The sequence below is a fragment of the Enhydra lutris genome, unplaced genomic scaffold (genome assembly GCF_002288905.1).
Source record: "Enhydra lutris kenyoni isolate GAN:26980312 unplaced genomic scaffold, ASM228890v2 scaffoldscaffold17, whole genome shotgun sequence".
Taxonomy (NCBI): Eukaryota; Metazoa; Chordata; class Mammalia; order Carnivora; family Mustelidae; genus Enhydra; species Enhydra lutris.
The window spans coordinates 42,524,123-42,542,246 of record NW_019154101.1 but is presented as its reverse complement, the minus strand read 5'-3'; the positions used below and the strand labels follow the sequence as shown (position 1 = coordinate 42,542,246).

Here is an 18,124-nt window from a genome sequence, read left to right as displayed (position 1 = left end):
TAGTAAACATGAATGAAGTTGAGAAATTGAGCAACTTTTTTTTTTTAAAGATTTATTCATTTGAGAGAGAGAGAGTGCTTTCGCGTGTGTAGGAGCTCTATGCACATATGCAAGTGGGGTAGGGGTTAGTAAACATGAATGAAGTTGAGAAATTGAGCAACTTTTTTTTTTTAAAGATTTACTCATTTGAGAGAGAGAGCACTTGCGCATGTGCAGGAGCTCTATGCAGGTATACAAGTGGGGGTAGGGGTAGAGGGAGAGAATCTTCAAGCAGACTCTCTGCTGGCGCAGAGTCGGAGCACTCTACTCCACTCAGGGCTCCATCTCACGACCCCATCTCACGACCCATGAGATCATGACCTGAGCCAAAACCAGGAGTCAGACGCTTAACTGACTAGTCACCCAGGTGCCCCAAGTAACTTTAAAATAAATATATCAGTTAGTTATTTAATGGGGTATTATAATGTTTTGTGACCTTTTTTTTTTTTTTTAAGAATGAATCTTGCTCTGGGAAGAAGAAGCAGAGACATTCTGCTAGTCTTCGTATTTCATATATGACAAAATAAAAGGCAGGCTGCCTTTTCCACCAACTCAATATTTATACCAGTACAAAGAAGCTATAGTTGATCATTTAAAGCAGCACTGTCTGATACTAATATAATCTAAACCATCAATGTGAGACACGTATATGTTAAAATTTTCTAATAGTCACATTAAAAACAAAAACAAGTAAAATTAATTTTAATAATATATTTTATTGAACCCCAAATACCATCTTTTTACCTATAAATGATACTCAGTATATAAAATGGATGAATGAGATATTTTGTATCCTATTTTTTTGTATTGAGATTTTTTATTTCTGAGATACATACTTACAAAACATATTCATTTGGACCAGCCGTAGTTTCAGTGGCTCTGTAGCCATGTAGCTGGAGGCTACCATATCCGATAGTATGGATAGAGAAATGGATAAGCCAGAAACTGGGTAAGAATGTGTTTTTTAAAGGAAAGGAGGAGAAGCAGATTTACCCTGCAAGTTATTTTACTTGGGTTAATATTAAAACATTGACCTTACTACATCTCAGTTAGCCATGTAGGAGAAGCGACCTCTAACTGTATTGAAGAAAGAGAAGTCCATCTAGGATTATAAAATTACCATAGATAATTCATGTATAAGTAGTCAGGAGCAAATGTACATTGTATACCTGCCTCCTGCTCAGCCACTTTGGGGAGTAGATACCAGATCCTCATTTCTCATAGAGTATAGTAGGTGCTATGGATTTTCAGTATTTAACAGTATCTTCTTTTTTATGTTTAGATACATTAGAATTATTTCTTGTTGGCAACGAATCTTATCCTACCCCTATTACTTTGAAAAAGAAAGGTATTGCTTGGTGGACAGATAAAAATGTGAAATTCAGAAATCCCTCTGGAGGAGAAAGTCTAAAAGAACGATTCAAAGGTAAAATTTACTAATTTTCTTTAAAATGTGATATAAGTTAGGAGTTTTAATGAAGTACCTAAAATTTTCTATCTTTAGAATCTTAAAAATGTTTATTCTTTTTAAAAAAATGTTTCTTAACTTCACACCAATTTAGGTAAGATATATTGAATGTTCCTATGTACTGAAATTCTAAAGGAAATGTGTATTTCTAATCTTGAATTTTTCTAGTATTTTCTTAAAAGCATTTCAGCCATTGTGTTAAAACTACAGGTGAGTTTCTTTTAAACAGATCCAGTTTTTTATTATAGTTATAAATTAAAATTTATTTTTGATACTATGCCTCCATTTCACAATGTAATTTTTTTTTTGTCATTATATCTTTGCATCAAATCATCTGCTTTTTGGTATATACTCAATGGCATAATTTTTAGTATTTTCCTAATGGAGATAGTCATCAAATCTTTGTAGTTATTTGTTGTTACATGAGAAATTGGTTTGTCTCTAAATTTTAACTTTCTTAGAATATATTTATACCTTTGAAATATGAAAAATACTTAGATTATGTATTGTATGTCTTTGTTTTATTTGAGTGACTTTTCAGTGAAAGTGAAACTCTTAATAGAATTGAATATTTTGTCCCCTCTTCTTACCCCTCCCCCCTTTTTTTAAGGTACAACAAAGCCAGTAAACTGGGTTAAACCAGTGTATATGCTGGATTCTGAACCAGATAACAATGGGTTCATAAATGAGGATTTTATTGTTTGGATGCGTACTGCAGCATTACCTACTTTTCGTAAGTTATATCGTCTTATAGAGCGGAAAAGTGATTTACATCCAACATTACCAGCTGGACGATACTATTTGAATATCACGTACAGTATCCTTTTTTGGCCATGTGCACAGATTGATAGAATTTGAAAGGAGTGTTGTTCAGCCTTATCTCAGTTAAATGAGATGATACTCTGTTTTAGTTATGATTTTTACAGGAGTATGTGACGATATATGAGAGTATCTTTTTTTATCTTCCAGAAGTTTTAAATTTTGATGTACTTTGTACTAGGATTCAAACACATTATTTGGTAAAATTATTTAAGATGCTGTTGTTTCATTTATTAATAAGCTAAATATTTCTACAGTGGAGATTGTAATTGAGCTTAATTCAAAGGCCAGTGAGCATAATTGATGCTAAATAAGTATTGATGGTAGTGGGCTGTTTTAATGCATATTTTTAGATATTAAGAATCAGTGGATGCTTGTTCACATCAACATAATTGTTTATAACTATTTTTCCGTTCATAGTACCAAAACATTTTTATCCTTAGCTGTATTATTCCACATGAATAATTCAGGTGTACCTTTCAGTGCTTATAAATATCATTTATTTCATTCTGATTATATGTCAACATTTTACTAAGTACTGTCCATGCATTGTTTTATTTAATTGAAGCATTATGAGATGGTTATCATCTCCATGTCATAGACAAGAATACAGGAACATAGAGCATTTAAGTAACTTACCCCAGGTTGTACAGGTAATAAGTAGAAGAGTTGGGGTTCATAACCAAGCTATTGACTCCAGTGGCCATGACTTTACCATCAGCTACAAAACTACTACAGGCTGTATCCCTAGCTACTTTACTCAAGTAGTCAGACCAAGCCACATTGGCCTGGATACAAAGTCTTTCTTAGCTGAAAATATTGGACACTGCCTTTTTTTTTTTTTTTTAAGATTTTATTTATTTATTTGTCAGAGAGAGAGAGGGAGAGAGAGCGAGCACAGGCAGACAGAATGGCAGGCAGAGGCAGAGGGAGAAGCAGGCTCCCTGATGAACAAGGAGCCCGATGTGGCACTCGATCCCAGGACGCCGGGATCATGACCTGAGCCGAAGGCAGCTGCCCAACCAACTGAGCCACCCAGGCGTCCCTGGACACTGCCTTTTATTCTAAACAAAAGTCCTTATGTTTTTTAATCTATAACCCAGTGCTTACATATATCATGAATGAAAAGTTTCTCAAATATTTGTTTTCAACAAGAAAAAAGTTTCTCAAATGTTTGTAAATGATCTTTGTATTTTTGAGTTTTCATAATCCAGGTTAGTCATGAGTGTATAGTTTCAGTTTTATAATGCATTAGCGAATGGTTAAATTAATAGACCTAATTTCGAAAGAAATGTCTTTTTGGATCCTTAGTCTCTTGATTTTGCACTCAAGTATGCAACTGAATATGACCTGATAGTGACGGGCTAAAAGTAGCCAAGTTTTGTAACCTAGGCCCCCTGATGGGAGCAATTTTGCACAGACAGACCTAGTTAAGGTGCTGATAGAACATTATCCTGAGGCTATTGCCAAATTTAGGAGGCAACTCTGTCACAGTTAAAATCCAGAAGATCTAGTAAGGTATAAGGGCATATATAAGCCTGTAGCCTAGAGCAAAATAAAGAGACGTCTTTGGAGTACTCAGTACTTTTTCTTAGTTAACAGACTATTTGGATCCCAGGCATTGAAAAGAGAACTGTCAGGAAGAATAAAGGCTCTCAGTAATTGATGAGGCAAGAAATTTGGGTCTGCAAAGCATCACGGGTAATTACAAAAACTACTTACAAGGTGGGAACTTAGATACTAGAATTAAGACAGAAGCCCATTTTGGGGTCTTGGGATACAGAGAGAGGTTAGATGGGTGATTTGATACCTTGTCCCTCAAGTGTTTTATTTGTTAGAACTCTTACTTTAGTCATTGATTGATTGATTTGATAAGGATCGATATAAGAAACTGGCAGAGCCTGCCATTTGAAGTAATAGAGTCTATCCGTGGGGATGGAAAATTGCAGAAGCTAGAGAAACAGATGGGGCCTAAACTTGATTCAAAAGATGCTTTTGAAAAGGTTGTAAAACCTTTCACATAGGGATTTAGTTCTGTCTTCTCTGCCCTAATTCTCCCCAAAATCTTAGAATTGGTCCGTGTAGATAGTTTATCCAATATACTAGTGTCCCACTTTTAAAAATCTCTTTAACAGTCCACCTTTCACTTCTGCTCTGTTTTCAGCCATCAGCTCTGTGTCACACCGTGAGTTTTGTCATTGCTCCAAATAAACAAGTTAAAACTTCAGTATCATACTCTTTGACCTTGTGCTCAGAGTCCTCTCATTCTCATAATTACTCTCTTATTCATGCTCTTTTGGCTCACAGAGACCTTCAGTCTCTTTATTCTTCCTTTTTCTTCTGGTCTGTCAGTCTTCTCTTCCTCAATGGGTTTTATTGTTGTTCATCTGAAATACTTGTTCTACATCACATTTCTTTGTGGCCTTTTGTCCCTTCTGTGTAATGAGAGTGAAAGTATCTGAGAAACCATATAACCCTTAATTTGAATTCGGTTGTTTTTACTTATAAACTATACGGTTTTTACTACTAATGTTTAACTTGCTAACTCAGTGCTTCAAAGTAGTAACTATAAAATTATTTTGTGATTTAGAAAATGTGAGTAAGGTGCTGCCTAAGTATCATGGAATTATACCAATGAATTACAAGCAATTAAATGCCAGATTTTAAGTTGTATTTTAAAAATCGACTAGACATGGAAAAGTCTTCCTATACACTCTTCAGATTACCCTGTACATTCTTTTGATGGACGAAAACGGATGATCTTGAGCACTATTTCATGGATGGGAGGAAAAAATCCATTTTTGGGGATTGCTTACATCGCTATTGGATCCATCTCCTTTCTTCTGGGAGTTGTACTGCTAGTAATTAATCATAAATATAGAAACAGTAGTAATACTGCTGACATTACCATTTAATTTTATATTCTGAAAACAAATTTACTGCATGTGCATCAAGGCCAGTCCTGTTCAACCTAGCTTTCGAATGCTGATGTCTGGTTAGTATGTCATTTTTGAAGTTGGCACATAACTTTTTTTTTTAAAAAGCAGTTTTTGTCCTTTGCTCCTTCTTTATGGATGTCTTATGGAAATACATGACGGGTATGAAACAAATTAACTATATTGATCATATCAATACTGTAACTGCTGAAATGGCATTCTAATGTTTGCTTTGTGTTGGGTCAGGCCATATGATGCATAGAGCCTCTTTCCTGTGAAATGCATATACTGCTTAAATGTTTATGCTGTGTTGATAATATTATATTGACATATGATGCTGTATATGTGTGCCTGTTGGGTGAAGAAAGGGATTACAAGATGTGTGAATATAATGACTTGCTAACCTTGCAGGATTTGGAGTTACAAAACGATGAAGAAAGACCAAATTAAATAAAACACTTCATCATTTTCATGTGTCATGTGTAAAGGCTTAAAGTACCATCTTTGTTGAGGTGGTTCCTGTATTCAGTTTATCCAGTACAGTTCTTTTTCAAGTTTAGCTTTGATTTCAAAGGACAAGGACATGCTTACCTTGTCTAGCATAGAAATTAATGGTCATGTCTAGAGGTCAGGTGGATCTCGGGTGGGAGAATTTAAAATTCCTCTTTCGATTTGGTGAAGATGTTGCAGTCAGGAACCCCAACTCACTTGATACGTTTTTACATGTGATCATTTCCCTTGAAGCTTATACTTCATAAGGGATGCATAGGTGAGATGGGGAAACTTCTTGGCAGACCTTCATCTTCTGCCTCAACTATAAACCAATTGTAAATGTTCAAAGGAGACTTTTCATTCTTGTGGTATTTAACATTCAGAAATTTGCTTCAGCATTGGAAATACCTCAAGCTGTTTTTTTTTTGCAGGTAAGTTTTGATTTAAGTATTAATGTTATATTGTAGAAATTTTAGAAAACAGTAACCTTCATTTCTTTTATATTTCATTCAATTTTTGTATATAGGTCAAATGTGGATGTGAATGCACATTCTTTTTAGTTAAGGTACCAATTATTTTGGTTGGTTTTTCCTAAAACATACTTTAAAAATAAATTCCTTAAATTTCATAAATTCTGGAGATTTTACAGTATGCACATGGTAAATTATAATTTATATATGGTTAAAGTTATTTTATTTTCTATTAACTGGAATTATTTTAATATTCCTTATTGAATAAATGCTATAATTTGTTTGCTTTGGAACTTATTCTTGAATGTAAACTTACTTTTTCACATGCATGAAAACGTATGTTTTAATCAGAGATGGCTTAATTGCTTTGAAATAGCTTTTTTTTTTTTTTAACTCATGTTTGTATAGAAGATTAGCTGTTTATTCAGAGTTTGTAATGATTCCCTTCAGTTATATTTTAAATCAAAAGGTCTTGGTAATGTATCAATTTTGATTAATATATGTTTGAAAAAACACCAAATAATGTAATGGTAATAAAAATGTGCCACACTTCATAAGTTTTGTATAACATGAAATTCAGTTAAAAGAACTTGTAGTTCATCATGACTTTTAACTGGTAGAATATTACTTGCATGAGGTACTTACTTTATGATTATCCTGAAATTTCTGAGTGCATAGGGTATTCTTTGTCTAAAAATACCCTTTGTTTTGTCAGTCCTTCAGAATATTGTTGTTTATTCTGATAAATTAACCCTATTGCACATGGCAGTTTATTTTCTAGGATACATCCCTGGGGGAAAAGGTTTTTGCCAGTCTATCCAGATTGAGTTTATGTTGTTTAAGGAGGACTGCCATCCTGCATCTCTTTTTTTCTGATTAGGGGAACAAAGGTGCCACTAAAGAAAAATTGAAGACCTTCCCAACACTTTCTCATCTGTGGTGAAGACAGAATCTTAAAATACATTTGGAGTTTTATCTGTTCTACAAGTTCATTGATGGCCCAGTTCCCTTCCGGTCTCCTGTCATTTGAGCTTTAAGGGATTACTGTTACTAATTATGAAGAATGTGGAACATTCACATGGCTTATGTGAAGCATGGTGGGGGAGGAAAAGCATTTCTTTCTTATGGGTTTTATGCTCATCTTTTGGAAATACTGATGTTATATTCAACTTTCAGAGAATCATATTGCATTTTATTGCATTTAGGTTAAGTAGAAGGCATTGAAGAATGCATTGACTCACAGGAAGTATTTTGATATATGAAGTTTCCCAATTGAAGGAATTATTTAATAAGTAAAAGCTAAGAAATTTCATTGAAATCATAAGACAGTTAAAAATAAGAAGAGAAAAATAACTGTACTACCTAATAGAGAATTTTGATTCAAGAGGAGAGTCAAGTGAATATTTTTTGTTTATTGGTTAGTAACAGTTTATTTGTAACCTTGATTATATTTAAAGATAATGTTCTGTTAGTATGTTCTGTATTAATAAAAATGAACAAAATTAATTTTGCTTTAAGAGTCTTGCTAAAATAATAATGCCCCAGTGTTTTTGCTAATGTTGAAGACTAAACTTTAGCTCAAAGTCAGTAAGTCCTGAGTTTTAACACTTCCATGTCTAGATTTGATTGCCAGTATGTGTATATATTAATCACTTTGACAGCATTAACTGCAAGATTTGTCTATATTACTGGGAAACATTTCTTCTTACCATTAGGTGGTCAGATTGTCACCTGAATTACAGGCAGATGGGCTAAATTTTGGTCTTAGATCAAGGAAATGTCTAATAAATAGAAAAGGAAGAAATGGTAGAGAGCAAAGATAATGAAAATAACAAAGAGGGAGGGGCATACAGGAAATAAAAACCAAACCAGGAAAGAGGAGCTGCTGACTGTAGGGTTAATCAATGCTGGTTAATCTTCTTCATGGAAATACTGCCTTAGAATTATTTTATGGTCCTTTGTTGGTTAAGATGAAAAGTTTTCTTTGTGAACACGGTTATTTTGAGGGAAGGGTGGAGGGAGTAAGGAAGTGCTATTTCAAGAAGAATTTTGATGCATAAATGTTTGTTGCAGAGTTTAGATGATCTAGTCAAGTGTTTTAGAGCTTTCTTTTTTTAGTCCATGCCCCATTCAATAAATATAAATTATATTTTCCCTAATGTCATTTTAAATTTCAAAATAAATATGCCTAAAATCAGACCATGGTGAGCTTATTTGATTTTATCCATTTGTAAATATATAAATTCACATTTTGTCAAAGTAACATGTATACATGCTTTAAAAAATCTGTTTTTTTCTTTTTTAAAGATTTATTTATTTATTTATTTGACAGACATCACAAGTAGGCAGAGAGGCAGGCAGAGAGAGGGGGAAGCAGACTCCCTGCTGAGCAGAGAGCTTGATGCGGGCTCCATCCCAGGACCCTGGGATCATGATCTGAGCCGAAGGCAGAGGCTTTAACCCACTGAGCCACCTAGGTGCCCCCTCCCTGTTTTTTTATTTAAGATTTTCTTTATCCATTTGTCAGAGAGAGAGAGAGAGAGAACAAGCACGTGTACACAAGCAGAGGGAGCAGCAGGCAGAGAGAGAAGCAGGCTTCCTGCTGAGCAAGGAGCCTGATGTGGGACTGGATCCCAGGACTCAGGTCATGACCCAAGCAGAAGGCAGGTGCCTAACTGACTAAGTCACCCAGGTGTTCCTCCCTGCCCCAACTTTAACTTTCAGAGATAATCACTTTGAGTCCAGAAGTTTCTTTTGGTATTTGTTTTAGTATATCTAAATAAAATAATATGACTATTCTACTATTGCTTAATTTAACAGTTTTAGGCATTATTATCTTCTTGATAATGTTACCTGAGGATTTAGCTCTTTAACACACCTACCTCTCTGTCTCCCATTATGTTATTATGATTATATTTAGTAAATAAAATAGCTGTTGTTTAATTATGACTATAGAGCAAAGCAATGCAACCTGATTACATTTTACATCATTTTATTTTTCCTAGAATTAATAATTGCCTCATTTTATTTATTTTATTATTATTTTTTAAAGATTTTATTTGTTTAACAGAGAGAGAGAGATCACAAGTTAGGCAGAGAGGCAGGCAGAGCGAGAGGAGGAAGAAGTCTCCCCACCGAGCAGAGAGCCCGATGCAGGGCTCAATCCCAGGACCCTGAGATCATGACCTGAGCTGAAGGCAGAGGCTTAACCCACTGAGCCACCCAGGCACCCCAATAATTGCCTTGTTTTAAACACCTAACTTTCTGGAAACTTACCCTAAACTTTCTTCAGTTTCTCTGTCAGGTCCATCATGTTCTCATCAATAGTTTTGAAGGGGTTTTGTCCCCAAATACCAGATAATCTGATTACCTGTTTTTACTAGGGAGGTCTATTCTATATTTGTCCTTCCAGGCCAATCTGTACTGGTGGTTCTCTTGGCCAGTTACATAGCCATTATCCCATGACCACCTCTTGTCCCCCTTCTGTGTTGGATCTGTTTCCTGGTTTATTCTCTAGTTTACTGGAGCACTTCTTAAAGTACTTAAAGCTTCCTAAGAGGTGGTATATGAGAGGCAAATTTTCTGAGTCCTCACATGTCTAAAATGCCTTTATTCTGTTCTCACAATTTCATTGATAGTTTGACTATATATACAATTTTAAGTTTAAAATAATTTTCCCTCAGGGTTTTGAAGCCATTGTTCCACCCTCTTCTAGGTTTCCCTGTTACTTTTGAGAAATTGGATTCTGTCCTAATCAGATATTGAACCTCCTAGAGTGATGCTTAATTTTCTTCTCTTTTTTTTTTTTCCACTTTAGACACTATTGTCTGTGTGCTTTATAGAAGATTTCTTCATTTTGATCTTCCAACATTATCTTCTGTTGAATTTGTGTATTTAAAAATATTTTAATTTCTGAGACGTCCTTTATTCTGTTTCTGAAATACATTCATCTTAGTTCATAGATAAAATATTTTTCTTTTTAATTTTTTTTCTTTTTAAAGATTTTATTTACTTATTTGACAGAGAGAGAGACACAGTGAGAGAGGGAACACAAGCAGGGGGAGTGAGAGAGGGAGAAGCAGGCTTCCTGCCGAGCAGAGAGCCCAATGCAGAGCTCCTTACCAGGATTGTGGGATCATGACCTGAGCCGAAGGCAGACACTTAACGACTGAGCCATCCAGGTGCCCTGATAAAATATTTTTCTTTTCTTTTCTACCCTGTCAGCATTGATTTTTATTGTTGCTATTTTAAATATTAGTGTTTTGTTCATGTAGGTGACTTTCTTTGTATTTCTGGCTAGTCTTGACAATCTGTCATATATGAATGGCTCCCCAAAAAACTAATTGAAAGCTCTTTGTTTGTGGCCAGTGCTGGACAAGTGATAGGCTTCACTAGCATATTGCTACTCAGATATGCCACTCAGTGAATTATTTGTTCCTGTTCATGATAAAAAGTTTAGACAAGTAATAAAGAATTGGCAGGTCAGCAAGTGTAGGTGGACCAAATTTTGAGAAGTACTGCATTACAGAATGATTGTCAGGGGGACATTCATTTGGCTGGAGGCCTTTTCTTTGGAGTTGTTCTCTAGGGACTTCTCTGGGGACTTCTCTGGTCTTCTTCAGTAGGAGGAGGTCAAGGAGGGTCTGTTTTTTCCTGCCTTTAACTGCTTCTGCCTTGTCTTCCACCTCACCTTCTGTTTTTCACTTTATGCATGTGTCTGTATACCTGTCTCTCTGCGTATACCTTCTACCTGGTTGTCTTCCATTACTTTCTTCAGGTAAAAGTGATCTCTTACCTGTGAGAGACAGTGATGGAGGTGAGAGATTGTCTTTGTTTGGCTGAGAGGGGTAGGGCAGAAGTCTTTGGATCTGACCATTCGGTTGTATATAATTTTCAGCTAGTCATGTTCAGGCCTATTCCTTGTAGCTGTAGCTTTTATGTCTAAGTCTGAGCTTCTGGGGCTGTGAACCAATGAGCATGCTTCTCACTGGTGTCCCCATTTGGATTGCAGCCTGCTCTGTCCAGCTCAGTCATATCTCATCTGCTGTTTTCTAGAAATCTGAAACCACTTCTCTTTTTTCTACCCTCTCTCAACACTCTATCCTTTTGGGCTCATGTCTTTAGAAATTGTTTTAGATGATCATACAGTTAACTTTACTGTTTTTCTTATTGTGTATATTTCTGAGCATTTTAACTTATGTATAGATTTCTGTAACCATCATAGGATACAGAGCAGTACCATCAGCCCCTCAAAACTCCCTTCTACTCCTTTGTACTCACCATCCCCCTTATTTATAAGCCCTGGCAACCGCTGATCTCTTTTCCACTCCTTAGTTCATCTTCTAGAATGTCATAAATGGACTTACACCATATGTAACCTTTGAAACACTTCTTTCATTTAGCATGCCTTTTAAATTCATCTAAGGTAATGATGCCTCCTACCTTTTCAATTCCTTTTTTATTTTACTGGGGTGAAAGAGAGAATAGATAAACTCTTGGGGCCAATTTTTAAACCATAAAATGTCTTTTACTTTTTGGTACTTTTATAACATTTTTAAAGATCTTAAAAATAAAGTTGGTATGTACTGTCATTGATATTAATGGGAGCTTGTCTGTTGGTGTGTGACAAGCTTTTTTATCCAGGGTAATGTTGAAGAAGACTGAACTCACTGTACAATACTATGACTGTCAAAATTTGAATGCTACTTTGCTCAAGGACCAGAAATACAGGAGAAAAAAAAAAAGCTTTAAAAATAATGTTCAATTGCAGTTGAATTAGTTGTCTAAAGTTGAATTAGTGGTCTAAAGTAATCCCTGGAGTGTCAGCTTTCCTCTTTACAACAAAGCTTGTAAAAGACTAATTAATATATTATTGCCCACCTTCAGCTTTAGCTGGGGTTTCACTGCACAATTGTACTGTACTCTGTTTTCTATCATCTGTGTCTGAAAGATACAGTAAAAAGAGTATGGGTTTTAGAAGCAGGCTGACCTGGGTCTTATCTAAATAAACTACCTTCACATTATTTAATCTCCTAAATCATTTGCCATTTCCTGTCAGTAAAACGGGAATTTTAGTACACACTTGACAGACTTTTGTTTTGAGGGATAAGGGAAGTGATAGATGACAAGACACTTAGCGAGAAAGTATAGAAAAATGACAATGAACAATTCCCACTCCTTTTTGTCCCAGGAAGTAAACTCACCCTTGAACTTTTTGCTCCATTTGATAGTTGGCATCTTCCTTCCCTCTTCATTCTTAGCATATGGCTTTGTGAATATCTGCTGATTTTCTTCCTACTTACCTGTTCTTAGTCTCCTTTATATATTTCTTGGTTATGCTCACTGCATAAAATGTAGGGAATTCTTTGAGGTTGTGTTCCAGGCCCTTTCCTCCCTTTACATATACTCCCTGAGCGATCATATAGTTCCTAGTAACTTCTACTATGGTCTTTACACTGATGAATCTTTTCTTGTGCCTTAACATCTCTTCTAAGCTCTAGATGGTTCAGTATGGATCTCTTCTTGGATTGTCTTTGCATTTCTCAAGCTTAAGAAGGCCAAAACAGGAATCATTTCATACTAGCGTTGGTTTCTCTTACATTCCTTGATAACCACCTCATCAGTTAAGTCAGAAGCCTCGCTGTCTTCTTCAGCTTCCTGATCCAATAAAATCACTATACTTTGGGGTACCTGGGTGGCTCAGTGAGTTAAGCCTCTGCCTTTGGCTCCTGTCATTATCTCAGGGTCCTGGGATCGAGGCCTGCATCGGGCTCTCCACTCAGCAGGGAGCCTGCTTCCCCCCCGCCTTCTCTGCCTACTTATGATCTCACTCGCTCTCAAGTAAATAAAATCTTTTTTAAAAAACCACTATACTTTGTTGATTTCTGAAGGCATGTCCTCATAGTTGGCTCTTTAATCCATCCCCTTATCTACATCCCTTTATCTACATCTTTTTGCTACTAAGTTATTTCAGATTTTCTTCCTTGTATTATTATTAAGGCCTTCTAATGGACCTTTCAGACCCTTGTAATGCATGTTCAATCTAGCCTTTTCACTACTACCAGAATGATATTGAAATAGAGTTTCTGATTTGGGTAATTCACCCTGTAAATCATTTTTTAATTTTCATTTATTTTTAATTTTATTTATCCATTTGGTAGAGAGAGAGAGAGTACACAAGCAGAGGGAGAAGCAGGCTCCTTGCTGAGCCAGGAACCCGTTGTGGGACTTGATCCCAGGACGCTGGGATCATGACCTGAGCCGAAGACAGATGCTCAACTGACTGAGCCACCCAGGTGTCCCCTCATAAACTTCTAAATGGCTTTATTCACCTTCAGGATAAAATTTAAAATCACTAAGGGACACCTGGGTGGCTCAGTTGGTTAAGCTGCTGCCTTTGGCTCAGTTCATGAATCCAGGGTCCTGGGATTGAGTCCCACATCAGGCTCCTTGCTGAGCGGGGAGCCTGCTTCTCTCTCTGCCTGCCACTCTGCCTGCTTGTGTGTGTGCTCTCTCTCTCTCTCTCTCTCTCTCTCTCTCTTTCTCTGACAAACAAATAAATACAATCTTAAAAAAAAAATTAAAATTGCTAAAATCTCACCCCTGCCTTCCACTGTTCGCTCACTATTTGTCTTTCTGCCACTTCAACTAGCCCTCATTATTCGTCTTTCTGCCAACCAAAGTATTTGCAATTCCCTAGGACATCTGTTCACCTTCTCTTTTTAGCCTCTGTCTATGCTATCCCTCTGTCTGGATTTTGTTGATCCATTTCTCTTTACCCAATTTTTTCTTCCATAATAAAAGTTAACATTTATAGGGGCGCCTGGATGGCTCAGTGGTTTAAGCAGGGGACTCTTGGTTTTAGCTCGGGTGGTGCTCTCCACATGGAGTTTGCTTGGCCCTCTCCCTGTCCCCAAACGTGTGCTTTCTTTCTTTCTCTCAAAATCTTTTTTTTAAGATTTCATTTATTTATTTGACAGAGAAACAGCAAGAGAGAGAACATAAGCAGGGGGAGTGGGAGAGGGAGAAGCAGGCTTCCTGCTGAGCAGGGAACCCGATGCAGGGCTTGATCCCAGGACCCTGGGATCATGACCTGAGCGGAAGGCAGACGCTTGACGACTCAGCCACTTGGGCACCCCTCAAATAAATAAAATCCTTAAAATGTTACCTTGACATTGAATTATATCATTTAATCTTCATAGCCACCCAATGATATGATGGATACCATTATCCATTTTACAGATAAACTGAAGTATGAAACTTGCCTTCAGTCATAATCACTATTAAGTGAGAGATTCAGGCTCTGACTTCAGGTTATTAACTACAATATTCTTTCTCTTTTCAGTACACCTAGGCATCTGTTTTAAAGTTCCTGCAGGAAATCGTGCTTGATTCGAAATCCAGGTTATTAATCATGTTCTTGCTCTAAGTCAAGAATGCCTTTTAATCTCTACTCCATTTATTCTATTGGACCCTGCTAAACTACTTCATTTATTTTAGTTCCACGAGACTCTGCTGAAATTTAGTCTTTTTATTTATTTTTTTTTTTAAAGATTTTATTTATTTATTTATTTATTTATTTGACAGTGGGAGAGAGACAGAGATCACAAGTAGGCAGAGAGGCAGGCAGGGGGCGGGGGAAGCAGACTCCCCGCCGAGCAGAGCTCCTGATGTGAGGCTTGATCCCAGGACCCCGAGATCATGACCCAAGCTGAAGGCAGAGTCTTAACCCACTGAGCCACCCAGTGCCCCTGAAATTTAGTCTTTTTAAAACCTTCCTATTGACTGCTTTCTTCCTTTCTTCCTTGAATTTCCCATGAGCAACTTTTGCTAAACCAGTTACCTAAGACTCATTTGTATCCATATCGTAACTTACTATTATGTGTTTATTACCTTCCTAATTCGATTATACGCTTCAGAAAGTTAGGGATTTAAAAAGTTTTTCCCTGAACATACTGCGAAGTGTGAGATTGATAGTAGGTAGCCAATAAATTATTGTTCAACAAGGAGTGAACTCAATATATTTTAAATATTTTTTTCATACACAAGGATTTTAGAGCTAGAGATAATCCAAAGCCAGTCCTTAACTTAAATGATGAAAAGACTGAGACTTGAAGTTATGTAAATTATTTAATAATGAATACAGCAATTAAAAGATGCCCAAGTGGGGGCGCCCGGGTGGCTCAGTGGGTTAAGCCTCTGCCTTCGGCTCAGATCATGATCCCAGGATCCTGGGATCGAGCCCCTGCTCAGCAGGGAGCCTGCTTCCCCCCACTCTCTGTCTGCCTCTCTGCCTACTTGTGATCTCTGTCAAATAAATAGATTAATAAAATCTTCAAAAAAAAAAAGATGACCAAGTGTTTCTTGATTCCTAACTATAATAATCAAATAAGGAATTATATTGAAGTGCTATCTTTTCTGTAGCTATTAGTTTTTGTACATTAAATTCCACATGAAGCTCTTCTGCTATATTGTTTTTATAAAACTGGAAATGGATTAAGCATGGTTCCAGAATTGAAACCCACATCCAAATCAACACAAATCCCTATTCTGGCTTTCCTCTTTTTATTTATAGGTGGTATAGGCAGGATCAAAGTAAGGATTATAATCTCATTTTTTAAAGGAAAAGAAAAGTTGGGTAACTGATTTGGTAACTTTGCATCAGTAATTGTGAATTATTTTCACTTAGTATTTTCACACAAACTTATCTTCCTGACAAGGCTTAAATTAACCATTACCTACTTCACATTTTTCATATATCTAAATAGTGTACTGCCAGTCCTAATGTTCAAAAACCCTCTGAAGGAAATATTTTCTAATCTAGTCTAGTAATCTAATAATAATTTTCCAGTACTACAAACAAACCTCAAACTGATGTTTTAGAAAGGAAACTTTTGAAAATAACTTCTTTTTTAAAAAAGATTTTATTTACTTGACAGAGATCACAAGTAGGCAGAGAGGCAGGGAGAGAGAGAGGGGGAAGCAGGCTCCCTGCTGGGCAGAGAGCCCGATGCGGGGCTCCGTCCCAGGACCCTGAGATCATGAACTGAGCCGAAGGCAGAGGCTTTAGCTCACAGAGCCAGCCAGGCACCCCCAAAATAACTATTCTGCTACAGAGGATGAACTTATGAATTTAGAAGCATTTCAGGTGTGCTCGAGAAGATCCAAAAAGTTTGATAGGCACCCAGGCAAGTTTCAGGTATATTTTTATGTCAGGATAATCACAAGTTACAGAACAAGAGTAAGGAGACAATGAGTGAGGAATCCTGGGACTGAAAAATGTTTGAAAGAAGTACAATGAATATCCAAGACTTTTTGAGTGTTTATTCTCAATAAGTTCTTTCATGTGGCATACTATTCATTTAACCAATAATTACTAAGTATTTTCTATGTGCCAGTTACTAGTCCAGATACTGCAAGTACAGCAGTGAAGAAAACAGTTGTAAACAGTCATTATCTAACTTAAATCTTTAAAAGGATCATCACTGTGTGGAAAATAGACTCAAGTGTAAAAGTATAAGTAGGGAAGCCAGTTAAGGCTTTTGTAGTCATGCAAGCATGAGATGGTGGGTTGGCCTGAAGTGGTGGTAGCAGTAAAGAGAAGTGGTCAGAGTCAGATTATATTTTGAAAGTCATATGTATTCAACAGGATTTTCTAATGAGTTAATTTATAGAGTATGATGGAAGACAGAGTTTTGGGCTTGAAATGAAAAAAAAAGGCTTGGAAATAGGGAGTGGAGAGTAGAATTCAGTTTTAGTCATAAGTTTGAGATGCACATTGGACATCTAAGTGGCGATGTCTGGGGTAAGGAAAAGGTCAGGCTGGAGAGTTGCCCACACACAAATGGTATTCCATGGCGTTTGGATGAAATCACAAAAGGGCTGAAATTTTTTTTTTTTTTTTTAAAAGGTGGTACTCTGAAATTTAGAGATTAGAGGACAAAGTTTCAGGAACCTAAAAACAAGGTTTCAGGAACCTAAAAACATTGCTGAAATGGAGAACCATCAAAAGGGTAATGAATAGAGGAAGCTCCTTAAGACTGCTATATATATTATATATGTTATATATTATACTGTATGGCATTTATGGCTTATTTCCAAGTTAAAACAAAGTACATTGTAAAGGAGTGATCAATTACATTAAATGTTGCTGATGGAAAATTTAAATATTGAGACTGACAGCCTATTTAACAATGTAAAAGCCATTGGGGATCCTAGGAAAAGCACCAAAAGCTTGCCCAAAATGGGATTAAAAAAAGATTAGGAAAGAAAGAAAAGTTTAAAGAGATGTTTTTTACTTTGAAAAGAAATGGGATGGTAACTTAAATGTTTGTTTAATATGGGAATATGTTTGTAAACTGATGGAATGATCTAATAATAAAAAGGGGGAAATTGTACTAAGTGACATGCAAATAAGGATTTATTACATCTATTTTAGGATCTGGTTTATGTGAATCTTTGTTCTTTTTGGACAGAACCATACGTGTCCTTCTTTAAGTATATCGATCTATTGCCCAGTATATATCTTTAATTCATCTACTGGCTAACCTTTAACCCTTTAAGCAGTACTAGAGAATCAGTAAAAAAAAAAACAAAAAACTCTGTTCTTGAGAAATTTACAATCTAGACAGAGAAAATCTAAGACAGCACATACAACTTTAACAAAGCTCAAATTCTAGACAATCTAATTTTTAAAAAATTGTATCTCCAGGTATTGATACCTGGTAACTGTCCTCAGGGATTTGATCACAGTGCATAATACAGAGAGGAGATTAAGCCCCTCCGTCCTTATCTGGGGAAGAGATGAATTGGCTATCTATAAATCTTGGTAAGGACGAGAACCTGAACTGGGGAAGATAACTTGGTGAATCTAACCCAAAAGATGAGAATAGTAATCTTGA

The 18,124-nt window shown here is 36.2% G+C and overlaps 1 protein-coding gene across 2 annotated transcripts in view; it reads left to right on the top strand.

The window, feature by feature from the left end:
- The window catches only part of LOC111147658 (transmembrane protein 30A), a 35,640-nt gene extending 29,910 nt beyond the window's left edge, over window positions 1–5,730 (top strand). For both annotated transcript variants that reach the window (XM_022503856.1, XM_022503855.1), the window contains 3 exons: window positions 1,322–1,465; window positions 2,118–2,324; window positions 5,048–5,730. In XM_022503856.1, the coding sequence (XP_022359564.1) occupies window positions 1,322–1,465; window positions 2,118–2,324; window positions 5,048–5,241 (545 nt within the window). In that variant the 3' untranslated portion in view covers window positions 5,242–5,730. The remainder of the gene's footprint in view (window positions 1–1,321; window positions 1,466–2,117; window positions 2,325–5,047) is intronic.
- The last annotated feature ends 12,394 nt before the right edge of the window (window positions 5,731–18,124 follow it).